Source organism: Rutilus rutilus (genome assembly GCF_951802725.1).
Source record: "Rutilus rutilus genome assembly, chromosome: 20".
In the NCBI taxonomy this organism is placed as follows: domain Eukaryota; kingdom Metazoa; phylum Chordata; class Actinopteri; order Cypriniformes; family Leuciscidae; genus Rutilus; species Rutilus rutilus.
The window spans coordinates 15565193-15592775 of record NC_140225.1 but is presented as its reverse complement, the minus strand read 5'-3'; the positions used below and the strand labels follow the sequence as shown (position 1 = coordinate 15592775).

Genomic DNA, 27583 nt, shown 5'->3' with positions numbered 1-27583 from the left:
TTTTTAAAGAGGACTGCGTGAGATACTTTTGACATGAGTATTTATTTTGGTCATGCTGTTTTATATTAGAGGTATAACCTTGAGAACATTTCTCAAAAGATAAACTCCAAGATATACAGAAGATATGTTAACATTATATCTGTCTCTGTAATTGTATTTCAGATGTACAGCTAGTGAGCTAAACGAAAACCCAATCTGATGCTGCTACATTTCTGTTTTCATTTTTAGAAGGATGCTTTTGCAGAATGCATACAGAATATTTTGAAAATAGGAACATTGCTTAAATATGAGATGTAAATGAAGCAGGGCTAAATTGTTTTCATGTCTTGATGAGAGTGCTGCATGAATGTAGATGTACTTGAAGCTGTCAGCAGCAGGCCTGTGCGCTCAGAGATGCAGCTGATGGAAGTGGCGCCAGTGAGCGCCGATGGATCAGATGTCCAGCATTACACAGGTAGACTGACGCACCACAGACAGTTCGAACGTGCTGGTAAATCGGGAACAAACTAGGGCTCACTTGATGCTGGGGGTCTTCTCTGAGGAAGCCAAAATAAAATGTTAGGTTCAAAAAAAAAAAAAAAAAAAAAAAAACTTTAACACAATTAATTAAAGAGTAAAAGAGAACGTTAATAATTTTAGCAAAGAAAGACAACCTCAACAAATCGCACACCAAAATATACTGACAAATTCATTTAAGATATCATTTCTAAATTCCTTTTAAAATACAATCTCTAATATCTGGTAATTCAAAGAAAGAATTGTGACAGACGGCTTAAATTGAATGTAAATCATTTCGATTCCAGTCACATCAATTTTCATCAGAGGAATGAAGTGTAGGCCTAGCATATAGACGCGCAATAAATGACACTTTTCAAGTGGACCTTAGTATGTTGATAATACTAGCCTATAATAATCACATAGCCTAAATGAGTCCAGCACTTAACTTTTTTTTATTTTATTTTTTTATGTTAGGGAAATCAATCGTTTACCAGATGCAGTTTTTAAGCACCAGCACACTTAAAACTTATAATTAAGTCTACATCACTAAAAATTAAAAATGACAATGTTAGCGAAAATATATACACCATTATAAGCTACTTCATTAAACATTCATGTTGGTCATTTGGCCAGCGTTAATCTGGAGCCCCATCAAATATTAATACTTAAATGCATCTTATAGGCTACGTTAAATAATCACCACCTCCTTTCTTCCAGAAGGAATCGATAACCTGAAAGTGTTTGCTTTCCGTCTAATATCGCTTATTTGTTTTGTTATTGTCTGATTTAGAAAGATGAATGCATGCAAAATATAATGAATAATTAAAACATGAGTTTACACTGCAACGGATCAATGCATCTTGCCAAATGAATGTGGATAAATTCTGTCGTGACTAACATTTAAAATAAATAATTTAAAATAGTTTGAAAACACATTTCATCCAGAATTTACTTCGTATTTCATTATCTTGTTGAAATCTAAATAATCATCCATTTTTGATAAGACAATTAATCAGATAAGTCAGAATGATTGCTTTATTCAGATTTAATTTCACAAATCACAATGTAATGTAATATCGTTGACAGTATGGTTTTGATTATATTGTGTGATTTATCTGTCTCTAAAATACTGATTAACCACAGTAATTCATTTGAAATCTAAGAGTTCATGGTCGCGAAATATTGATCTGTTGTGAAAGGGACTCTCGCAAGTATTAAAAGTATCCAAAGACAACATTTCTCAACAATATAGACTGCATAGCCAAGATAATGTAATTGAAATGTTTGTTTCTTTTTATGTGTGTGTTTAAAAAAAAAAAAAAATCGCCAGTTTTTTTGGTTTAATAAATCTTCTCTTTTGAGTTGCCCTGTGCTGAAGAGGGAACTCCAGTGAGTTTCATTGAACAGAATCGTGGTGGATTCTTTAGCCAATTGGGTCTCTCACACCAGAATTGGAGGCTTAATTTTACCCAGCCTCTTTGGCATTTTGATTGATGTTCCCGTGGCTCCATCCGGCAGGCTATAGCTATAAGGGTAAAGGGAGGCAGTAAAAAAGACAATCGTCTTCAGTCTTTCTCACACATGCAGTCAACGCTATTAGATAACGACAAACTGGACTACACTGCGTTTTAGTTGCTGTATGATAACTGGGGTGACGTGGAGGATCCTGTAGGCTCGCAGGAGCGCGCGCCTCTCCACACCATGGATCATATGGGAGCGCATCTCCACCAGACGCACGCAGACACCATCAGTTTTGGGATCGATCAGATTCTTAACAATGCAGATCAGGGGAGCTGCATGATCTCCAACCCCAGAATGCAGGACATGGACTACGGTTTGGGCTGCATAGTCAGCACAGCCTACAATACCATGACTGGCAACTACGGCGTCAATAACTCGGCTGGATACAATGGAAACTCGTGCAGCGTTGGCTCCCTCAACGGCTCGTACAACATGAACTTGGGCGCGAATGTTAATGGGAATTGCCTTAATTCTTCGGGAGTGATCCGAGTTCCAGCGCACCGGCCGCTGAGCAGCGTTCACTCGTCCATTCCCACCAGCGCCTCTACGGTGCCAAGTATGGGAAGCATGGGCACCATTAACAATCTCACGGGATTAACGTTTCCGTGGATGGAGAGTAACAGGAGATATACCAAAGAGAGATTTACAGGTAATAGAAATCAGGTGTTTATGCTTCATTGGATTTTTCGCTTTTACTCGAAAATACACTGTAAAATGTTTTCATCATGTTGTAACAATATCAGTAATCAAAGCGGTCGAAAAACTACACCTATTGCAGGTTGTAACTTTGTCACAACTTTTTCTTAAAATTTTAAGGAAGCAATTAGGTTACGCACTATTTGATCACGCAGCAAATGCACGGATTAATATAATCTATAATGACTTCATTGTTAAAGTCCGTCAATTATTTTTTTATTTTTTTACTATATTTCTGACAACAAGGACATTTTAGAACTTTCGATATAAAAATAGGCCTACTCGATATAAAGTTTAGTAAGACACTGGTCTCGCGAATTAATAGACGAGTTATCGACTATTGCAAATTTAATGCAATAGGCCACAAAAAAAATTATATCCACAAATTGTTTCCCCTAAGGGGACATATACACGTGTCGATATACACGTGTCGAGGCTAATGTTGATTTATAATGCCCGTAAATATTATACATGGCCATTATTGTTTTAGCATTATTATGTTAAATAAGTACTACACACTGGAAATTGTGAAAATGTGCAGTTGTTACCTTAATGATCTATTGCAAATTAAATAATTCTATTTTTGATCCTGATAAAATCACTTAGCCCAATTTAAACGAGGCACATCATTTTTGTTTGACAAAACATTTTACAGTGTTTTTTACATTTAACACACACGTCGTCATGAGGATGCCAAAAAGATAGGATATCCCTGTCTGCTTGCTTGGCTGAACTTATTTGATATGTTTCGTGATTGTTGCATGTTTTTTTAAAGGACAAAAGTCGCCTTTCTCCTCTGGAAGTCTCATTTGCTTCTCACTGCTTGGCTCTGGCTTTTTGCTGATTTCTTCCGCTTGATTTCAATCTGTCTCTCAATATAGTGGCCCTCTCACCGTTCACTGTAACACGCCGTATAGGTCACCCGTATCAGAACCGAACCCCTCCGAAGAAGAAGAAGCCCCGGACGTCGTTCACGCGCCTCCAGATCTGTGAGCTGGAGAAACGCTTCCACCGTCAGAAGTATCTGGCGTCAGCTGAGAGGGCAGCCTTAGCGAAAGCACTTAAAATGACTGATGCGCAGGTCAAAACATGGTTCCAGAACAGAAGAACGAAATGGAGGTGAGCTTTTGTGATCTAATCATGGTTTTACACTCGCATGTAATGCATTCTTTTTCGTCTAACCACTAAACTCAGTTGAGTATTTTGTTTTTAAAGCAGCCTACTCCATGAGGTCAGTTGGGTCAGTTCCATAATGCATTCCATAGGTGGTTTGTAAGGCCTGTTCATGCAGTTCACTCATTATCAAAGCAATCCAATAAGTAAATATTGAATTTGATCCATTTAAATTTGAGTGATCAATGACAATTGAATGTGTCCTTTTTTTTTTTTCTCAAGACTTAATTATGGACTTCTAATGCATTTTTTTACTCCAGCTCTTACTATTTTATACATTCTGTTAGACCTAGAACTTAATAGAAACAGACCTGAAAATGATGCTCTCATTTTGTAACCAAATGTTGCTCTAAAGTCTTTTGTTTGTGTTAAGATAGGCTATATTTAACTTCTGCTGAAGCTGGATAATTGATGTTATGATTATTTCATGTTCTAGGCTATAACAAAAATTATTTAATATTTAATTAAATATTATAACGTGAAAAATAAATAGATATTGTGATTTTGCTAAATAAGCGTTCGACACTGACATCTGAGAACCTGAAATGTAATTTATATCGAATGATATTTATATATTATATAACATATTTATACATTTCCAATTAATACATAGGCCTATATCATAGGCCTGGATATAGCCTTAAAAAAAAAAAACAGAATTGTGCTATAATTTAAACTATAAGCTTTCCATGCACATAATCTGAGTGAATTAATGACAAAAAACAATGCGCTTATGGGAACGTTTATGGATAAATAAATAAAAGGGTGCGATTGACACCATGTAAGGACTGTCAGAATTATTTTGGGAAATCCACGTTATGAGGCAGGCCTAATTATAATAAAAGTGATAATATTTATTTTATTTTATTCTTTGTAATTAAGATCCTATGTTCGTATTTTTTGGTTAAATTTACAATGGAATCCGCGACTAAATGACTCCTGTGATCCACATCCACACAGGCGACAGACAGCAGAGGAGAGAGAAGCAGAGCGACAACAAGCGAACCGAATTCTTATGCAACTTCAGCAAGAAGCTTTTCAGAAGACTATAAACCAACCTGTTACTCCGGACCCAATCTGCCTTCACAACAGCTCTCTGTTCGCACTTCAGAACCTCCAGCCCTGGACTGAGAACACGGGGAAAATCAGTTGCGTTCCCAACACTGATTGAGATGGGCAGACATTTATGGACGTGGGATGTACAGAGGAATATCTCTATTTCTTCTTTTTAATGTAAAATTAGTCTTTCATTTGTAATATCCAACTTGTAAAAAAAAAAAAAAAAAAAAAAGGCTACTTGATGCTCCCCGCTTTTTTAATCTTTTTTTTAATGATTTTATCTGTTCGTTTTCAAAATGCAACAAACAATATGCAAATTTATTTTTAATTTGTATAGGCCTACTTCCAATAGCATAACGTTTGTGGTAACACGTTTATAACTTTTAGCTATTAATAAGTCTCAAAATATTATAAATAAAATAGGCTGTTAACACATAGAAACGAACGTACGAATCTTCGTAAAATTATGGGCTCCCAAAAGCATAGTAGGCCTAATTTAATTAGGTCTGCTATTAAAATTTGTAACTTTACGGAAAATTATAACAAACTTAAAGCCTTATCAAATTATCTTGCAATTAAAGCTATATTATCCACTGCATAAATTATTACTGAAAAACATCGTGACAGCTGAAAAAAATAGCTCATCGATATCTTTGCACATCAGAGTCAGAATCCTGCACAATGCATTACTGTCACCATTATGAAAGCACGTATAGGCTACTTTGTTAAAAAAGCAGACCACTGCTTGATTGGTGAATAACACAACCTCTCTGTTGTAGTAGCCTATGGAAATACGGTAAGCATCAGTATGATTAACAGGCTATGCTTGTTGTCATTGCCAGGATTAGACACAGATAGCCTACTACGGCCTCGCTGTGGACTGAAGAGCGTGAAAAGAGTCGTGCGTAGCCTACGGACCTCCTTGCCATAATGACGGTGATTAAACCATAGATAAGGTAGGGGTGAATTTAGGATGAGTGGGACACTTTTGCCATTGAGATGACTTGGAAAAGGTGTCCCAATCAACCTGAATTCACCATATGTGTACTTGATGAAAAAGACACCGACTTGTTATGTTATGTGCACTTTTGCGAAAAGCATGTAAAAACAACGAACGTTCATATAACTTCATAAGCTTCTTGGAGGAATGAGAATAGCTAAGGCCAATCAAGATTAATTCTCACTATTTGAACGAACTGTTTCCAATTGTAATCAGCCAATGAGCTGATGAACATAATTTTATGAATATGAACAAAGTTATTATTAAAAAGTGTTACCAATTCATTTTTTTTTATTCTTCCCATAATTGTAATATAGGCTACGCTTGCATATGGGGATTGCATTTTTGCACGTTTGTTAACACTTTCATCAAATTCGTCCTGTGGGTTAAACATTACAGGAAAAATGGGCCCATGAGTCTACATTAATGGGCCGGCTTTCATTCTTTATGCTCGTGATAACTAAGTGAGACTTATTTTTTTTCACCGTAGACTATATGGTGAAGACGGAAGCGTGATATAAATTAAAGCACTTGATATGCAGAAATATGCTGTTGCAACTTTCCAGAAAGATTATTCGTTAATTGTCAAATATGTAAATCTTTTAACATAATTTGTAGTGCATTTATGTTTTAGCTTTCTGGATATGTTCTCAGGAACCTACAGAAGCAGCCATTTATTTTGTTCAAATAGGCTCTAGACTAGCCTACTGATACAAATGAAAGAGACAACGCCGAAATATCAATGTTCAGTAGCCTAACACATGTAGCTCCACTTCTAGGCTACATTTTACGCATCCAAACAGTTTCTCAAAGGCATCAACTTGGTAGCACTGTATGTTTATTCTTTTATATTGAAATATAAGCTTATGTGATACAAGATTTTTATTTGTCCTTTATTTTCTTCGAAGATGGCGTGACCTATAAAATATATATTTTATTATAGCTTGATATGAATTAAATATCTGTCATGTCTCAGCCTGGGTCTTTCTAACTTCGATTTGTTTAGCGCTTCTTGTTGAGTAACCATAGCAACACCTCACAGGGCTTGTCATTTTGTGGATAGAATGACAGTTTTGGTTGCATGATAAATGTGTGCCTTGGTGAATAGAGAGTGCGTATGTGTGTTTGTGATATTAACGATGTGCAGATGTGATGGTGTTTCTGAAACTAAGCAGAAGCTTATCCAATAGGCCTAACGTTACGTTTCATCATCTCTTCCGAAATCGCATAATGTGTCGCTTAAAACCTTCCAGAATGTTAAGAGATGGAAGTAATTTAGCGCAGAAACAGGGGCCAATTAACTGTCTTTAACGGAAACATAGGCTACGGTAAAATATCTCATTCATACCACGTGATGGGCTGGAAATAATGACGAGAGTTTAACTCTTTAGGCCCACTTTAACATAAAAAGATGGTATATTCTTAATAATGATATAAAAAAAAATATCGTCCCCGCGATAACGTTAGTTGCGTACGGCGTAGGCTACCTCAAATTACTGGCAGCATTTCCCACATTATCTTCATATAGGGGATACAATCTCCCGAAGACCTTGCCTTTTTAGGACAAATATTTCCGTAACGATCTGTTGCTATGTTTGGGAAGCAAACGGCAGCGTTGCTACGTAAGATAACGTAAATGAACACTCATGAGAACGGAAATCAATAGCTAGGCCTTAATATAGCCAAATGCCTATAGCCTATATTCTCACAATACACAAAGGCTATGCCAACTCTATATATGGTAAATAATTCGAAATTTAGGCTATTAGAACAAACTGATAGTGCACTTTTCGCAATGTCCAATTGTCAGAAGTTATGAGGAACACTAAGCCTAGCCTACAGGGTTCGTTTAGATTCACGTATTATTTTAATATTGTATACGTAGGCAACACGTTATAATGTCTGAGATGTAGGCTAATTGATAGTATGCTATGCAAATTACAATTAGGTAGGCGTAAGCTATAAGAAAAGCGATTCTTTTTTATTATTTTTTTTATGTGAGTAGGTTACATGAAATAGGCTTGTCAACTTCATAACAGTTGCAGATTTGATTTAAAGTAGCCTTGCATGATGCAGCACGTTTTTGTTTTCTTTTTGTATCACAACGCAATTAAAGGGATAACGTTAGGTCATTTCACTCAAAAATGAAAATTGTATTCCTTTAAGAAAACAAATAACATTCTATTTTGTTATAACAAAATAAACATTACATCGCATAACATTACATCATATAATTTTACTTTATACGATTCATAAAATGTCCATTTATATTTGTAGCTATTTTTGCAAACAGACCTTAAAAACAGTTTATAATAGCTGGGTACCATAACAAAAGGTAATTTTGTACTTTTTGAGTATGTTCTGTAACATTAATGGTAATTCATTTCCCTGTCTCACAGGAATCATTGTATATTTCGTAGTATCGCTTTAGAAAAAAAATGCATGCAAAGCAGATACAAATGTACACGACATTAGATTCTGCACTTCTTTAGCGCCGCCTCCACCATTTCGAGTGCATTTAGTGTCGCTCCAATATGACGCAAGACACGTCATTTTTCGTCGTCTAAATATCCTTCAGTTGTGTAATTTTCTGCAGCGACAAGAGAAACGTCCACAACAGTACAGCGTTTAACGCAAGATGTCTCTTTTACGTGTTTGCAGTACGACAGCTAGAGATTTTGTTAAGAGAGGATTGTTTTTAGATTCGACTTATCCTGGTGAGTGTTTATTTGGATGCTTGCTTGCCTAATATGCGTCTAATTGTACTTATGTCACATTAATCTAAATCATTTTCAACCTTCTTTATATTGATTACTGAGAATAATGTTGGAGTCTTACGAACAGAGACAGATTTGTTGAAATACTGCACTGCTGTCCCCTACAGCATATCATAGGACAGCAGGATACGCATCTGGTGGGGTGACCAATAAAGAACCTTTAAAGAAAGCAAAAACGCCCCAAGGACGCTTTGACATGGACGAAAATGAGTCAAAATCTAAAGATGTCCTTAAAAGTAAGAACACACGTCATCTCTGTTATACAGTTATATTATAATCGTTGAATAAATTACATAAAGGACAGAGAGCATCTATAAGGAGGGATAGGAACTGTATCTTTCTTTCTTTATATAATTATAATAATTAATTGTATAATTAATTATGACACAAAACGTTTGTTTAATTGGTTAAATTTCTCCTTTAACAGGATTTCCAGATGATGTGAATCCAGAAACTAAGGAGAAAGGTGGCCCCAGAGGCCCTGAACCTACACGATATGGTGACTGGGAAAGGAAGGGTCGTTGTGTTGATTTTTAGATTTGGCTTGTTAAAATACTCAGATTTATTCATTTTACCATTTGAGTCATTTGAATGTAATCACTAATTCTGTATACAGATATAAATAAGAGAATTTCTGAACCAGAAATTATGTACGTCTCCCCTGATTGTATGGGCCTGCTATGTAGTAGTATGTAAGTGTGAAAAAGTAGTAACTACTTGAATGGATCTGTGTAGTCTTTAATTGCCATTTTGATAAGAATCTGTATGTGTGTGTGTGTGTTTATATATATATATTAGGGGTGTAACGATTCGATACATATCAAGATAACTGAACTCACGATGCAATATTATTGCGATTCTTCAAGACATATGGTAAAAGGTTAACAAAAAATGTACTGTTGATTAAAATGCTACATTTGATATTACATTGTGGGTGTAAATGAATAGGCTTGGACTTGGTGCTGGTAACCCAATGCACAGGACAATGGTGACACCAGGAAAGAAATAATCATTATTCTGAAGCTGAAAATACAGAATTATTTTAGACAAATATGCTTGAACTCCGTCACTGACTAGATATATTTAAAATAATGTCTGCAACTTTTTACACAAATATAATATCCAAATAACTGTAAAAAAAAAAAAAAAAAAAATTGTGACGATATATATATATATATATATTATATATGTGGTGTCACAATATATCGCAATACAAAAATGCAACAATACGTATTGTGGATAGTGACTATATGTATATGTATATATGTGAAAGAGGGTAACAGTGTCCAAAAGGTCTCTTTGAAGAATAAACATATTCATCCATAAAATGTAATAATTTATTTTGTCTCATTTCAAACATTCATAGAAAGTTTTGTCACAAGGACATTTATGTGTTTAGTATCGTGTAATTAGTCAGTTTTATTTTGTGAAAATAATAATATATTATTTCCCTGCATATCTGCACATTAATTGTTAAGGCTTAAGGTTATGGCTATGACTATGGCAGTATCATATCAGCCTTTAAGCAGAGAGGGGTTAAAAGTATAATCAGGGCACAGCAGCAAGCCTGGGAGGGATAGCCTGATCAGCGTTTAAATGAACATTAATAACTCTGCAAAGACTACAAAACTGAACAGTGGTAGTTTGGCTGATATGTTGCAGGGGATAATTCAAAGCACATTCAATAAATATACATTATACTTTGCTGTCCCTTGTGTTTTTTCTATGACTTTTGTTGAGAGACCTATTAAAGTTTGTTGATAAACTATTATCTAATATAGCATGAAAAATAGCATTATTTTTAGCATATTGAATGTCTGTTTCCCCTTAAAATTTGACTTGTGCATTATTAAAGGTCTTATTAGATTGTATTTAAATATTAAAATCATACAGAAATGCCATAATTTTAACGATATTTTTCAAATGTATTTTTTATTTGATGTTTTTTCTAGGTAATTTTTATGTTTATTTAAGGTTTTAACATTTTATTTGTAAAATTTGTTGTTAGAAATTGGCATGATTTCAGAATGTAGTGTTTAAGGTTTAATTCGTAATATAGTTGTATTATTATTATTATTTATCAAGCTTCTGTCAGGGTTTAACATTTAGACATGCTTTCGCAAACAGGGTTGCAAGCTTACAATGTTACCCAGTTAATATCTTTTGCCGAAGTAAACGATAGTCTATTAATCAGGTTTTAAACAAATGACAACATTCTATGATTTACACATAATCATACCTCCACCTTTCGCGTCAAACCGGCTACCCAACCTTCCTACACACACATACGTCACCAATGACGCAAAAGTCTCAGTGGCCTCAAAATTTGGATTTCACAAAGCAAAGGTTTGACTTTTAAAATGACATATAAATTATATTTCACTTAAATTTGATTAAATAGTCTCCCGGTTCCCCATTCACTGTATTTTAAAGCTATTTTAATCATCCCACTGTACTTCGTCTCAGTTTCCGCTTCCGGTCATTTCCTCCAATCGGCCATATTCCGCCGCTCAGTCTCAACCCAGTCGCTGCTCTGTTCGCCGTCAGCCCATCATAGTTTCATTTCACAGGGGATGGTCTTCCATTTATAACGATCCAAGTGAACAGAGTGAATCGGGGGAAAGACCGGTGATTTTATCCAGAGACGTTGACAGAAAACGGCCCGAGATGACGACTCGATCGGAGAGGGAAAAGGCTCAGAAACTGAATGAGCAGCATCAGGCCATTCTGTCCAAAATGCTGAGAGAGGATGATAACAAGTACTGCGCCGACTGCGAAGCCAAAGGTGAGATGATCTAAAAAAAATCGACTATTCCTTACAACTCGCGTTTGATGTTTTGATCACCTGTAACGTTACGCGTCATGAGTCTCGTTGAACAGCCCGTTCAGGTTTCTGCTTCTCGGTCCTGAGTCACCCGGAGAAAAAAGGCCATATCTGTGTGTCTAAAGCTGCCTATTTTGACAGCATATCGCATATGAATTGAACGATGCCCAGACCCTGACGGCTCATTGTGCTTATATCCGGCGAATCACTATTCAGCCATGCGTCTTTGACCAAAACCATTACTAATGCATGAATGGAAACCAGCCTGGAGTTGAACTAATCAGAAGGTCTGATACTGTCAGCCTGACGTTTCATATTCAGGTGGTGCTATATAGGAGAGATTAACCTATGTATGTGTACCGGCTTTGATGATGATGATGACACAGATGATCACTGTTCCACATATCCACCTGTTTCATAATGGTTCACCTTAGTACAGTGCATACTACCCTATTATGTGTCCACAGGGACTAGGCCTATGTAGCCAAAAGTGATACTTGACCATTAAGCACAAGTGAAGTGAAAGCAGTTTTTTGTTCTTGGTCATATCAATATCTTTCTTCAGATTGTAACCAGGCGACTATAACCGTAATAGCTGTTGAAGTGGGTGGTCTCGCTGTGTTTTCGTTTAGGTGTGTTCACTTAAAGGTGGGGTAAGCGATATTTCAAAAACGCTGTTGGACATTGTTGATATTTGAAATCAACCCAAATAAACACACCCCTCTCTTCATTGGTCCGCCTCCAAAACTCACCCTCCAATCCTAACCGCCCTGCTCCGAGTCGGTCTCGAACCCCGGGCTGCGTTCCAGTCCACTTTTAGACACGCACTTGCAAACTTCCCTAAGCACTTCCCCTTGGGGAAATCCCTGCCGCCATTTTGAAGTGCGTTCCACTTCGTGAAGTGGATGAGGGAAGTTTATATGGACAGACCCTCGATTTTGAGCGAGGGAGCGAGTCTACTTCATATGTACACTTCAGGTACCTATATGTCCCACAATGCAGTACGACTGTGACGTCACCACATATCTCGTCTAATCACCACCACAACAAACAACTCTATGATATATTAATTATATATTTTTAAATTTAAAACAACCCAAACACGCCTATATACATTTGGATGCTGCATTAAACAAATTCTTAAAGGGGAAAAAAATGTAAATAATAAATAAACTCCATAGCTGATTCCAAGTGATCAAGGGCTTAGGACGTTCCAGTTCAGCCCGCCGCGATTTCCGCCAGTAGTGGGCACTCGTGCAACGTAAGCAATGACGTACATCCGAGTGAACGAGACGGAGGGAAGTTAGCGAGTGAAGGGCATGACAATTTTGGACTAGAACGCAGCACCGATCGCCGGTGTGGTGAACAAATGAGACCTACTGAAGAGATGAGTCCGAGCTTAGGACCCAAGCAATCCGATTGGTTCAAAGCACGTTTTATGGGTAAACGCTTTAGTGCCTGTTTACAAATCATTTAAATTCACTTTATTATAGAAGACATTTGTACTACGTTATAATGAGTCATTAATGTATTTTAACTTATATGTTTCATATACTAGTTTTTAACCGAAGCTATCGATTGTGAAATTAAACATTTCTCATTGTTAGTGTTTTTTTTATTATATTTGAGCTTCAAACAACTACATTCTCGACTGAGAAACTCTTAAAACTACATTTCGTGACACAATAACAGTAGTATTTGTAAATTTCGCGGCCTTTCTCCTCTGCTATTGACGCAACTTGAGATTTTAAATATTAGCTATAGAATATATACAATTTACATATACAATTTAATTTAATCTTACCTTGCATATAGCAGCGGGATTTAGCATGCTACCACATAATAACGCTAAAACAGTTCACGTTAGCTACAAGTTGTCGTGAGAACAGATTTAGATCAGGCATACTACTGGCATGCTAATGGGGTCCTAAGCTCGGACTCATCTCTTCAATAGGACTCATTTGTTCACCACACCGGCATGCGAGGCAAGCGCACTAACTAGCAGTCGTCATTTCGACTCCCACTAGCTGGCCTCCGTTACGCACGCAATCCAAGAGTGGATGTCTGTTTATCATAGCAGAAGCGCAACAAAATAATGCTTCACGAAAAATAAAGTGCATATGATGAACGAACGACAAGGAAGCACAAAAAAATGAATGTTCAGCACACAATAGTAATTACAAACAAGAGTTCGTTGTTAGAGTTCCGCGTCTGTTTTCAGGCCTTCCCGCTTGGCTCTCTCCAGCGCTGTTCTTTCCTGATCATAACTTCATTTTCCATTGATATTCTTCTGAGATTTTCTCTTTTGTATTGTGTCTCATCTTTATTTCTGCAGTCATTCTTCAAATCTCCCTCTTGCTCATTCTCTTTTCCTCCACCGTCATACGCCCCCTAATGCTGATTGGCTACACACGATTGTTGTTGTTCGTGTGTCGGTCTGACTAACTTCCAAACAGCGTTTTTCAAATATCGCTTACCCCACCTTTAATATAGTCATAAATGTATCAGTACAGTTTCTTGGTGCTTAGTTGTTATTATACTTTAATACTATAAAGTCAAGTTTTTTTTTTTTTTGGGAATGTTGCAGTCGTTATTATAAATTATTCATTCATGCATATAATTATTTTTTAATTCATGTGCCCTCATAATCTTTAATCAAAACAACTTTTACAATAACCTCAACAATAAAATCTAATTTTAGATGGACAAATTCAAGTTCCGCCATTTTTTTTTTTCTTGTTCGAGAAGTCGTTGCACTCGGAAATACGTCACAATAGGAAAGAAAAGACTACCGCACCTCTGTTTCATGCCAACTTTAATGTGTAAAGCATGTTGAAGCAGACTAAAATAATGGTCAGATTTTAAACTTGTCATGAAATGAAATGATTTTCTAATTTCCTATTATAATCTATTTCCCTATTATCTATTTTGTAAGTGCGTGTCATAGATCTTATTGTGAACAATTTATTTGTGCATGTTTCGTTATTTAAAAATGTTTTGACCTCATATTGTTCAATCTTAATGTCACAACTCGATATTCTGTCTGATCATTTATTCCTCTTAAACCCACCATCTTAAAATCCAATCAACAACCCACACAGAACCAAGTCCCAACATATATATATTTTTTTAATAATCCATTTCACTTGGATGCACTTCAGAATACAGAAGAAATTACTGGTTGCTATTTCCTTTTTATCATGGCTTTAATACGTCATTGTTACAATAAACATTGTCACAAAGTTGCAAGCAGGTCCTTTACTGTCACCTTGGTGTAGCTGTGTCTGTGTGCAGTTGTATTTGTAACATGGAGCTAAACGTTGAGAACAAAATGCATTCTCATTTCCTTGCTTTTTTTGTAATTATGGCCGTACAGTGGCAGTGACATTGCTATATTTGCTAGCTACAATCTTACCAACAGATCCTAATGCAAGCTTATAGGTGTTCTGCCACAAATTCGGTTGTATTTTTCAGATCTTATCATCTTTACTTTAAATTCTGTTTTAATCCCTAAACAATGTCCCATTAGAAAGAGTACATCCCGGGTGGAATGTGAAGTAAAGGTGCTCAATGTTCTAGGGTTCATCATAGTCCATCAACAAAACACTGGATGACCATATTTTCCATTTCCATCGTCTGTTCTGTTATAAACCCACTTCTGCCTTTCCATCAAGGTCCATTATCTCCATACAGAGAATATTTAGGCAGGAGGCAGTCTCCGGCTCTGCGGTGATGTCGCAGGCCAGCAGCTTCTCAAGCTGCCCTCTCAGCTTTCGTCTTAACCAGACCAGTTTCATCCACTCTGAGCTCTCCGGTGTCTTAAAGTGCAGCCACACCTCACTACTCATATTGCCTGGCCTCTTTCTGCCTCTCTCTTACACAATTCTAGTGCTGATGGGTGGAGTTTTGTAGCTTCATTTGCTTATGAATGACAGCCTTGAGAGAGTTAAAGTCTGCATGAAATCAAAAAACTACCCAAAAATCATAATTTACTCACCCTCATGTCTTTCCAAACCTGTGTGACTTTCTTTCTTCTGTGGAACATACATTTTTTTCAGTGTGAACACACTGCTCACAACATACATACTACAGAATGGTATGGAGTAGTGCATTAGTATGCAATTTGGGATGCAAAAAAAATTATTTTCTTTTCCACAGAAAGCAGATAGATATCTGATATACTGTAGTTTCATTTTCATTTCATTCTGATACTGATACAGATATAGTTTTATTTTTAGCTTGACTTTATCTTTAATACTCTTTCTTGGTCTTATTGTAAACAATTAATCTGTGACCATTAAACCATTTTTGTAAATTTTTCATCAAAATGTAGTTACTCCCTCAGAGGCTCCACCTCTGAATGAACTTTCCTGCTTGGCTGACATGCAGGCTATTGAGATTTGCATTATGAAATGCCCTATTTTCAACATCTAGCCTATTTAACTGTTTATTGGTAAAATCAACTCCCAAGTAATTTGAGTTGTTGAATATGGTTTCATTCAGAAATGTTGGACATTATGGGAGTAAAATGGGTTGCAAATAATGTTTCATGTTGGTTCACTCGACAGAGGCCAACTTTAAGGGTTAGTAAGCGATTTCTGAGAAATGCTGTTGAAAGAAGAGCACCACAACACACTTGTAGCCAATCAGCAGTAGGGGGCGTGTACACATGATGGGGGAGGAGAGAGTGAGCTAGAGGGAAATTTAGAGAAAGACTGTAGAAAGAGAGATGGCTGAGAGACATTACAAAAGAGAAAAACTCTGAAGAGTATCACTGGAAAAAGAAGGCTTTAGAACCCACTTTAATATTAGAAAAGCTTTACAGCGCTGGAGAGACATAAGCAGGAAGGCCTGAAAACAGATGTTGAGGTTGTGTTGTTCCTGCTCCATACTATGTTTCACAGAAACTATATTCTGTTGTTGTAATGTTAGCTATAGTAACAGGAACCCTTTTGAGTGTTATTGTTTGTCTGAAGCTGGTTTGCTGCTGGTGACTAACAACCAACTCTTGCTTGTATACTCTCATGCATTCTATGTTAATCTTTTTTTTGTCATTATTTCGTCATCTTCACTTTATTTTTTGCAAAGCATTATTTTGCTTCGCTGCAGCTATGATAAAGATACATCCACTCTTGCACTGCGTTTTTGTGGATTTGGGCCGGAGCAATGAAGGGAGGGGTGTGTAGCGTTGGGAATTAAAAATCGATTCCAATTCTGGAATGAGATACTTAAGCTTAGGAATCGGATACTTGTTATAAAATTAAAATGATCGATTCCTTTGTGTGCATTTTAATATGACTTTAACCCATTCAAGCGCAAGAAGTCCCGCGTTGCACACACATACAAAATGTGCGCACCCTCATACCGAATATTGAGCGATACTGAACTGCATTCTCTTTAGGGCTGCACGATATTGAAGAAAATTGCGATATGCGATAACTCATTAAATAATGCGATATTCGATATGCGATACAATAATGCTTATTGTGTAAAGTGTGTAAAATAAACTTAAATTATCTTTAAAAGATATAAAAATTATATAACCTACATGCGTGTTTCACATTCTTTTTGTGACAAGAACATGTAACATCCCTACAACTTCTGAAGTGAACCGCAGTGTTTTGCTGTAGCATAAGAAGTAAGAGTTATTTTAACATTAGTGTAAACCACTGGGTTTAGGGTTTCAGGTAGGCTTACATTAGGTTTATTTAACAACAGAAACTGAATAATCAAATGTAAAAATAAAACACTGCTTAGTTTTCACTGTATGAATTAAATATCCTGATTCTTATTAAAGCTACAAAAGTTATTCATCCAAGAGCAGTGAGTGACTTTGTTATTGCAAGCCGTTGCGATATGCATATCGCGATATACATTTGCGATATTTCGATATATTGTGCAGCCCTAATTCTCTTCCACATGTTTTTGCACTTGAATGGACAAATACACACAAAAATGTCACAATATTCTCGCAAACAGTCATTTATGTCTTAAGTGAAAGGTAAACATTGCAGCTTTTTTCCATATGTTTGTGCCATCGCAACTTTGACTCCACATGGATGTAGAATTGAGAGACTGCCATGAACATCTGCTCTGTCAAGTAAAGTAGGAGAGGAAATATATGGAGTGCAGTAGATGTTGTGTGGCACTGCAGGACCCGCTGGTTCTTGGCGATGGATCTGATTAAATGTGACAGAATAGTAGGGATTGGTCAGACATGGCTGGGCACAGTGTGTCCAGAGGCTTTTATTTATTTTGTGCGGTGCTGCTCTCTCTCCGCCTGATGCGCTATGCCTGCTGTCACCGGCATGCAGAACACCACTGGAGAATGATTGACCCTATGTTTAGGGCTATATTTGTTTTGTGTGTGAAGATTTTGTGTTAACCTGAGTGTCATACACAAGTGTCTTTGTGTTTATTTGCATTTCTGTGTTTGCTTATTTACACTTAGTGAAAGCGGTTTGCCCCAGCTGCAGAGCGTTAGATATACCCGTCTTTTGGAGCTTGGGGCACCTCTGAGCCACACACAGAGACTCATGTGACATGCCTGTTGTCTGGCGATAAGAACAGCCTCTATTTTTCGGTAGGTCACCTTCATTTGTGCTGTGGGGCGAATGCTGCTGTTATTGAGGTCATGCATTATAATCTTTATTGGCTGCTCAATCTGTCAGAAGGTATTGACTACGACAAGAAGAAATTGTTGTATAAAGTGAAGTCATTATTTTTTGTACACAAAAAGTATTCTGTGCAGATATTTAGAGGTGCAGGTATGTCGTCACTTTGTAGGCCAATCTGCAGTTAGCATCACGCTGGTTCCCTCGACAAAAACCCAATAGAATTTTCCCATAGGCTTTTGGATTATCGCAAAAAACAAGCTCTGTGATCAACAAAAGTTTATGATACTTGCTCGTTTTGTCCATCAAGATTCATTTCACAAATGAACAACTTTTTAAAAAACATTTCCTAGTCCCATTTAGCCACAACCGTAACAGCTTGAAATGAATCACGAGTAGGGTGATACTGATGTATTTGATGTCATAGAATAAAACGTGAAAGTGTCTTGAGCTTGTTCACCGCAGACCTTTTTTCAGCCATTTAACCAAATCCCATTGACTTCCGGACGATGGAAATGCTAACACTCATTTCCGCGTTTTGGCCTACAAAGTGATGTACCACTCTATGGGGGATGTGATTAGTCGGTGTCATAGACGTCGTATTTTAGCTACCTCACACTTAGTGATCATCATCTGTATTGTTAATGATAATAAGCTTTCATTATCAGTCATTTTATTGTGGTTAGATGCATCAAAACACACAGACTTTTTTTTTTTTTTTGTGAAACTCTGTGGGCACAGATTCTGGGAATGCCTCTGGGCAGTTCTAGTAATGAGTAATGATTCAATCATAACTGCAGGCCTCAAGACAGAAGACAGCAGAGAGTACTGAAGAGTGTGTGTGTGTGTGTGTGTGTCCTTCCTGCTTTAAGTGCTGATAGAGGTGTATATGTGTGTGCTGTATTGGTTTTGCATTGTGTCTGGCAGCTGGAGAGTGTTGAGAGAAGTGTCTATTTGATAGTCTCCCCATCTTTTACTTCCTCTGCACACACACACACACGCACACGCCACAAGGACAGACAGGAAATGTGCTCTTGTACTTCCTCCTGTGTGCTCTCTTTCACACTGTCGCTCACAGAGATAAGAACTGCTGAAAGCCTGTGTCAGCATCTTTGTGTGTTTTGGTCATTTATATATTTTCCAGAAGTTATGTTTTGATTAAGAGAGAGTGTGTATTTGAAAAACCTGAGAGTAAAAATATTAGGGCTGTCAACTGAATGTGATTAATTGTGATTTAAAAAAAATAAAACTGCAATTAAAATGCAATTAATCACATTCAGCTGACAGCCCTAATATTTTTACTCTCAAGTTTTTCAAATACACACTCTCTCTTAATCAAAACATAACTTTTGGAAAATATATAAATTACTCCCGACTCACCCTAAAATACCACGGTACCACAACTCGATTGAAAAATAGGTTGTTGTGACGTGTAGACATAGGCTTATGTTAAAGGGGTCATATAATGGTACATGCACTTTTACAAGTTGATTGTACTGAAATGTGTGTTGGCAGTGCCTGTACACAACCATCATAAAATGATAAAAATCCATCCAGTGTTTTTTTTTTTTTTAATCTTCTTATGTTTTCCCCTCTCTCAAATCAAGCCGTTCGATTTTGTGACGTCACAAAATCGACGCCCCTCCCATGATTGTTGATTGACAGCAGCGTTTCAACACAGACCCGCCCTCGCTCGTGAGCGAGCTGTCAATCATAGCCCGCGCGTCATTGTTGATAGAATGGCGTCTAATCGATTGTGGTGTTCTGTTCTTGGGTGCAATAAGGAACACAGCAGTCATTTTGATATTCCTAAATCCGAACCGCTGAAGAAGCAGTGGCTGAGTTTTGTTTTCGAAGGGAATATTCCCCACGATCAACGTCAATGCTTTCATGTTTGCGCGAATCATTTCACACACCAGATTGCTTTACAAACGAGGTCAGTATAAAGCTGGTTTGCTAAGAAGCTGCTCCTGAAAAAAGGATCGGTACCAACTATTCGTGTTCCTGCTGCACCTCCAGAAGGTTCCCTTTATAGAAGTGAGTGTAACGTTTTATTAACCTTTATATTAATATTTATATTAATTTTTGCAAATCGCTTGCTGCACGCTTCACGATGAATGCGGCTATTTACACTCAGGGTACATTACGGCATGTTTTCTATGTACGACGTTCTCAATATAATTCATAATCCCAAGTTTATAATGAACAACGCATTATGGTTATTGTGTTATTATTAAAAACAGTGTACTCAAAGAACAGAGGGGCGGGGTGAGCAAAGCTCATTATCATTTAAAGACACATGCACTCAAACGGCGTGCTGAAAACAGAGCGGTTTTTGACCAGGTAAAATGAGTGTTTTCTTAAAATACTAATGAGAATTTTTAATTAAAGTATATTACAAACTTTTAATTTAGACCCTAAAGAATCATATTAGCTTGTACAAAAATGGCATTATATGACCCCTTTAATTGATATGAAAAGAAAACAAACATTAAACACTACAAGTTTGTGGTCTGTTTTTTTTTTTTAACCCCTTCCTCATCACCCCCAATTTTGGAAAGTGCTGCATACATGACATACCCAAATTAAAAAGGTTGCTGCTCATAAGTCATTCTGAATAGACACATAACCAACATATATTTAGAAAGCCAACCCTTGAGAGTTTACAGTTCAAGACTCAAAATTAACCAGACTGTTATTAACATTGAGATATACAAGCTCAAACATAAAAACAAAAACAAAAAAATATTAAGAATCCGGGATCACCAGTGATCCCTGACGGGTAAGGGGTAAAATTAACTTTTTTTTTTTTTTTTTTAGCAAGAAAAAAAATTAAATTGATAAAGTAACATTAAAGACGTTTATACTGTTTCAAAAGAATCCTGGAAAAAATGTGAAAATATAAAATACAAAAATTAAGCAGCACAGCTGTTTGTTACATTGATAATAATACATGTTTTTTGGAAGGCAAATCGGCATATTAAAATGATTTCTGAAGAACTGTGTGACTAAAGACTGGAGTAATGATGCTTAAAATTCAGCTTTGCATCACAGGAATAAATTACATTTGAATACAGAAAATTTTTTTTTAAACTGTAATAATAGTTTACAATACTACATGTATATTTGATCAAATAAATGCAGCCTTGGTGAGCATAAGAGACTTCTTTCAAAAATCTTCCGACCTCAAACCTTTGAACTGTAGTAACAGCAAATGCTGGTATGTAATTAATTGGAATATCATGTAATGTAATTTGATTAGTTTTTAATTGATTGACAGCCCTAATACCAGTGTATATTAATGTAGTATGTTTAGACAACCCTTCATTGTAGGCAATATCTGACCTGCATTCCTAGAAGGAACATTTCCCCTGCTACATGAAACAATGCTGAGTCTTTTCCTCTGTCAAGAATGATGTGCATGATCACTATCGCTGTTGGTGCATTTCTAGAAATGCCTGCTATAGCAGCTGCCGTCTTTCCTTTGGGCTGGATACTCCACTTCTGGCGAACACACTGAGGAGTCGCTCATGCTCAGGCTGTGTCTAAACATGCTTTTGCAATAACTGGAAAAGAGATGATGTCATTTGCAAATGAATTATGGCCAGAGTAATTACAGACTGACAAAAGCATGAAGTGCCTCTAGACTTTTGGTCTGTTGATTCTTTTATTTTCCAGGGTTTTGGAATCTGCATATTTTTTTACAATTTTGATTGTGAAAGCCGAGTGTGAAAAGAAATCTGTGGAATTTCAGGGAATGTATTTAAATAGAGAAAACGTATTGGTAGCTGAACACATTTTATTAGACACAAATATTGAATAAAACTGCTCCTTAAATATTTATTAAATGTTTTGTCTAATTTAATAAGTACTTCGACAGTGATCTGTGGATTTGTTTTGCAGGTTTAAAGTGGAAAAATGAAAATAAAGTGATTCCAAAACTGTGACTTTCTTTGTTTTTGCAGAACATAAAAGATATTTTGAAAATGTTGGTTACCAGTCAGTTTTGGTTCCTGTTTACTTCCAACTTTATGGGCAAAAATGACAATGCAATGGAAGATCTGTTCAACATATTTCAAAATATCTTCATGTTCAGCAGAAGATAGAACGTCACAGAGTTTAGAACAGCATGAGGGTGAGTAGAGTGACAGAATTAGTATATTTTGGTTGACTGTCATTGCAGGCTTGTTAAATGTACTGAATGTAACATGACATTTAGAAATGAGGCTTCTTCCTTATTTCTAGATGTCTGTTTCATTGTTACCTCTAATCAGGTGTTGTTTAAAGAATAATTCAATAAAAGCTACAATCAATTTAGGGACTTGCATATATGCGTCTCATCCAGTGCTTCGTTTTGCCCAAATATTAGCCTGCTGTTTCACTGGCGGCTCCACCAGCTGGAGTGGTTTCGGTTAGAGCAGCTGTTGTGCTGCTTTATGATGCTTTTCAGACAGATTCCATTCCACTCAAAGCCTGGATCAAATTGGGCCGCGTCCGGATGTCACTGTGGAGCCTTTGACCTCCGAGACTTCGGAAGAGTGATCCGAGAGTGTTGGTGGTGACCAATTGTGTCATTGCCAGTTCAATTGGTAAACTTTCAGTCTAAGTTGGTGTTGTTGAGAGTCTCTTTATTCAGATACAGAAATAATAGTTACTTATAGGGTGGTGGTAAATTATGAATAGTTGAATATATTAAAGGGCTTAAAAGCCTGTCTGCCCTTCCTCTCATTAAATTGAGTGTCTTTAAGTGGTCTGGATAAGTATAATTGTGTATGTGAATAACTCTCAGTGTGTTTAAGTACTTTCCTTTAGTTTGTCAGCAGGTGGTGCAAGAGAGACATTAGTTTGTTTGGCTTACAGCATAAGTATGTGGTTAAACTGTTGACTAGATTTATGTTCATTGTGGTGACGTTTTGGCTTAGTTCTCCCCGCTCTGTGGATGAAACCCTGTTGCTACAGTCTTAGCTGAATAACGATGGGAATTTAGCCTTTTGTGTCTCTGGCAATGATTAATTTAAGGAGAGCTCGCTGGGCCTTTATCTCATAAAGAGCATGAGGCTGTGTTCCAAATGAAACACTGGTGTACTACTGCACAGTATACACTATATATATTTTTAGTATGTGAAAAAGGTAGTATGCAAAATTTAGCATGAAAGTTAGCCTTGTGTTGTCTAGGGGTGTGTTTTATTGGGGGGAAAGGGGGAGATTTTGTTGATAAAAATTAGACAATATTTGTGTACATTTGTAGGTGTACGTTTGAGCACCATATCAGCATATAATAATGATTTCTGAAGGACCATGTGCACACTGAAGACCGAAGTAATAGCTGCTGAAAATAATTATAAAAAAAAAAAAATAAAAAAAAATATATATATATATATATATATATATATTTACTTACAGTATTTTTGCTGTAGTTTTGGTCAAATAAATGCAGCACTGGTGAAAAGATCATAATGCTTCTTTCGAAACCATTAAAAAAACGTCCCTACTCCACACTTTTAAAGGGTAGTGTATGTACTTGAAAACTATTAATCTGGTAGAATGCATTGTTCCGAACATACAGCCTTTAGCGCAAATATTTCCATAGCTTTTAAGCACACATTTTCCCCTCACTGTACATTTACATTTAGTCATTTAGCAGACGCTTTTATCCAAAGCGACTTACAAATTAGGACTAAATTAAGCGAGTCATCATGAAGAGGCAAAAACAACAACAACGCAAGAAGTGCTCAAAATACGAAGTTCAGGCATTATTCAGAGTAGCATAAGCCCGATAAGTGAGGTTTTAAAGGGAAAGGTTTTTTTTATTTATTTTTTTATTTATTTATTTATTATGAAGTTAAGTGCTCACGGATGTATGACCAGACATTGAAAGTAGTAGTCCTCAGATTGTACTAATCTCCAGTGCCGCTCACCAGCAGGGGGCAGCACAACACCACCAAAAGCTGGAGTCAATCGGTTCATCTATCCTTTCAGTTCTGTTTAAACTTAGCCGGTTTCTTGGCTGCAGGTCACATTCTCCAAAACCTGGTTTTAACACACTATTATGAGATGTGTGGATACGATTATGGATGTTCACAGAGGTCACAGTTAGTCTGCCTTTCTCTCATGTTCACTCACAGTCTTTCCTCTCCTTTCCACCTGACAGAACAGCCACTGTGCTGAGACCTTACCCCCCCCCCCTCCCAAATGCTCTGTCTTTCCTTCCCTCACCTGTCAGAGATAGCAGACGCACACCTTTTCTCACAGTCTCTGTCAGACGTCTTTCTCCTGCTAGGCTGGAATAGAGGGCTCTAATTTCATGCTCTACTACTCTTCCCTCTGTGAGGCCGAGTTCCACTGTCACTCAGTTGGACTCCACTGCCAGTTTTGAGATGCCGTGTGTGTATGTGTGTGTTCTCGTGCCTCGGAAGACTGACAGAGCGGAGCTTTACTTTGAACAGGGCCTTTTTTTTCTCTAATGAAGGAGTTCTCTTAGGATCTCTGACTGGCTTTAATCTTTAATTGAAGTCTTAATTTATTTTGGGGGCTTTGTAGAGTGTCTTCAGTGGCGTCTGCTCTTTTGAGCTTGTATCTGTGAAGATGAAGGTTTTGGCAAATTTTGTGTGTGTATGCGTCTGTTTTGTTTTGGTTTTTGGTCTGAAAAATCAGAGCTTTTACTGTTGTTTCTCAAAGATCGCTTTATTTCATCTCTTGTTTTTGTCTTGTACAACAATCCGTGAGTTCTATGTAAATTAAGTCATTCATCGTTAATGATAGTGTGCAGTGGGGATGTCAATTTACATGAATTCCCATAATGGATTGTTTAAATTAACGATCAATTCATCAATTAATCAATAACCTTAACCTCTTAAATCCGAAGCGAGTGGCGCTACGAAGTTATCACATTACTTAAAGGGATAGTTCAGCCAAAAATGATATTAAACCCATGATTTACTCACCCTCAAGCCGTTCGAGATGCATATGTCAATCATTTTTCAGACGAACACATTTTCAGTTATTTTAGAAAATGTCTTAGATCTTTCAGTGGTTATAATGTCAAGTTATGGGGTCCACTCCTTCAAGTCCCAAAAATGTGCATGCATCCTTCACAAAAGTAATCCATCCGCCTCCAGGGGGATAAACGAAGGCCTTCTGAGGGTAATCCGTGTGGTTTTGTCGTAAAAATATACATATTTAAAACTTTATAAATGAAAATAACTGGCTTCCGGCAACGGTCGACGCGCGTTCACGGTTGATAGATGCCGGCGTATGACGTAGGACGTAGCGTAGGAAGCGTTGTGACGTAGAACGAACGGATCGTGACACAGACTTGAAGGAGGTGGACCCCATAACTTGACATTATAACCACTGAAAGATCTAAGACATTTTCTAAAATAACTGAAAATGTGTTCGTCTGAAAAATGATTGACATATGCATCTCGAACGGCTTGAGGGTGAGTAAAACATGGGTTTAATATCATTTTTGGCCGAACTATACTAGCACAAAATAGGTGTAGTTTTAAAGCTTAGAAGCTTGGCTTTACAGTGAATATAGGGATATGACCATTACTTAACTAGTGCTTTTTTTCATAGCCTGAAAAGATAACTGCTTTACATGAAAATGTGATCTGTAAAATCATCATGCATAACAGATAAACCTGTCATTTATCGTTGAAAAGGTGTCAACTAGCAGAATACAACCAGCATATTTGTTTCTGTTAGAGACCAAACTATATCAAGTATTTTGTGTGAAAAAGTGCCACCGAAGCACGTGTAAACGGGGTACACATGATCATATCGTGTCGCAATCATGACACAGTGTTTTCCAACGTCATTTCAAAGTTCAACCAATGGAAACTGGGGCCGTTTCTCAATATGCGTTCTTGTCTGTGCTTGTTTTCTTGTGTACTTCAAATGTCATCAGTCGCTGCCCAAGTCCCTGTTCCAGTTCAAAGTTCACATCTAGCCAAGAACAGTTCAAATCCCCGGATGTGTTCTTGATCCGTCCCTTTTATCGAGGATTCATCGAGAGGTGACTTGTGTGACACCCAGGTATCCCAGAATGCATCTCTGTTGCAAGAGTTTTTAGAGGAGAAAATTACCTCCGTAATTTAAAAAATAAAACTGTTATTGTGTCACAAAATACAGTTTTAAGAGTTTTTCAGGTGAGAATGTAGTTGTTTAAAGCTCAAATCTGTGGTTTATTTATAAAGATAGCGGCTATCAGAAAATGTGACATTTTTCGGAGTTGTGAGATCCAGGCGCTCAGAGGGCGCTCAGCGCTCATGTACCCCACCTGGAACAGCCTTCCCTTGGCTAGTCCTTCTGACGTTTGTTGCTGGCTCTGATGTCTCTGTAGTGGTTAAACATGAGATATAATTCGTCTCATGTGTATCTAACGGGAAATCTTTGGTCTCATGAATCTATAATTTGTTCCCTGGCAAATCGTTTTGGCTGAGGGCAGAGTGAAGTGTCAAGTTTATATATTTTGGCTATTTAACTTTACCGTTGTAGCCTCCTAGAGCACTGACTTTGTACATTTGACTGAAATGTTTGCTTTATTTCTTATTTAATAGCTTCTACCTTTTACTCATACTTTTATAATGGTTATTATTGATCATTAAAACTGACATTTAACAAAAAGAGTTTTATGTCATATTTCAGTACTGTGAAGATAATAAGAATAAATATGCACATTATTGCCTCAAGCACATATTAATGTTTAATTTGTTTTTATAAATGTAGCCTAAACAAAAAGTTTTGTTTTATTTAATTTTGTTATAGCCTAAATATGAATGCAGTGAAGATAATCAATAATGAATTATGTTTAAAAATAAACGGCTAGCCTACCTAATCCATTGCATGGCTTAAAGACAATAATATATTTAGAATGCATGACTACGACACGCTCGTTTCATTTTCCTTGTTTGTCTTCTGCACGTTTTTTGCACATGAGCCACACGCACCTCAAAATTACGTACTCTAATGATGACCTGCTTAATCAACCATTGATAAGTTTTATTGATTAAATTATTATTTAGCATCCCTTGTGTGCACTGCTGACTGCGTCATAATAGTATCATGTGTTTCTATGGCTGTCTGGGACACTTTGACAGGTCTACGAGCAGTAAAGTACATGTGGAGTGGCACAGCAGGTCTGCAAGGCTCATACTGTTCTCAGTGTGACTCATGTTCCTCCCAAAATGCTTTGCAGCATTGTTGGAAGCCTTTTGTAACAAGCCGATCAATATGGGGAAATTGAAGCTACTGTGGCTTTGTTTAAATGTACACCAAAGTGCAATAATCAAAGTAAGGAACTACTTTAAGATATTTATAAATATAAATTATTATTATTATTTCTTCACACAAAAATGGATGTTCTTTCATCATTTTTAACTGGAACTTTCTCAAAAGGCACCAAAAATGATGTAAAGTG

General features: G+C 36.9%; 3 protein-coding genes across 5 annotated transcripts in view; all 3 read left to right on the top strand.

Annotated features, from left to right (window-relative positions):
- Positions 1–638: 638 nt before the first annotated feature.
- On the top strand, positions 639–6924 carry tlx1 (T cell leukemia homeobox 1). Of its 2 annotated transcripts, none has more exons than XM_084390899.1 (3): positions 639–2668; positions 3597–3834; positions 4849–6924. In XM_084390899.1, exons 1-3 carry the CDS (start codon positions 2200–2202, stop codon positions 5057–5059), a joined length of 918 nt encoding a protein of 305 aa, XP_084247025.1. In that variant the 5' UTR covers positions 639–2199; the 3' UTR covers positions 5060–6924. The 2 variants fall into 2 exon arrangements, with proteins under 2 accessions (XP_084247025.1, XP_084247026.1); XM_084390900.1 differs by having other exon boundaries at positions 640–2668; positions 3633–3834.
- A 148-nt stretch (positions 6925–7072) lies between these two features.
- sdhaf4 (succinate dehydrogenase complex assembly factor 4) lies at positions 7073–10413 on the top strand. The gene is made up of 3 exons (XM_084390901.1): positions 7073–8664; positions 8832–8960; positions 9152–10413. The coding sequence occupies exons 1-3, from the start codon at positions 8586–8588 to the stop codon at positions 9259–9261; spliced, it is 318 nt and encodes a 105-aa protein (XP_084247027.1). The 5' UTR covers positions 7073–8585; the 3' UTR covers positions 9262–10413.
- Positions 10414–11198: 785 nt separating this feature from the next.
- smap1 (small ArfGAP 1) overlaps positions 11199–27583 on the top strand; it is a 108442-nt gene continuing 92057 nt past the window's right edge. The window contains exon 1 of one of the 2 annotated variants that reach the window (XM_084390804.1): positions 11199–11509. In XM_084390804.1, coding sequence (XP_084246930.1) covers positions 11392–11509 — 118 coding nt within the window. In that variant the 5' untranslated portion in view covers positions 11199–11391. The remainder of the gene's footprint in view (positions 11510–27583) is intronic. The other variant, XM_084390805.1, reaches the window with a different exon arrangement.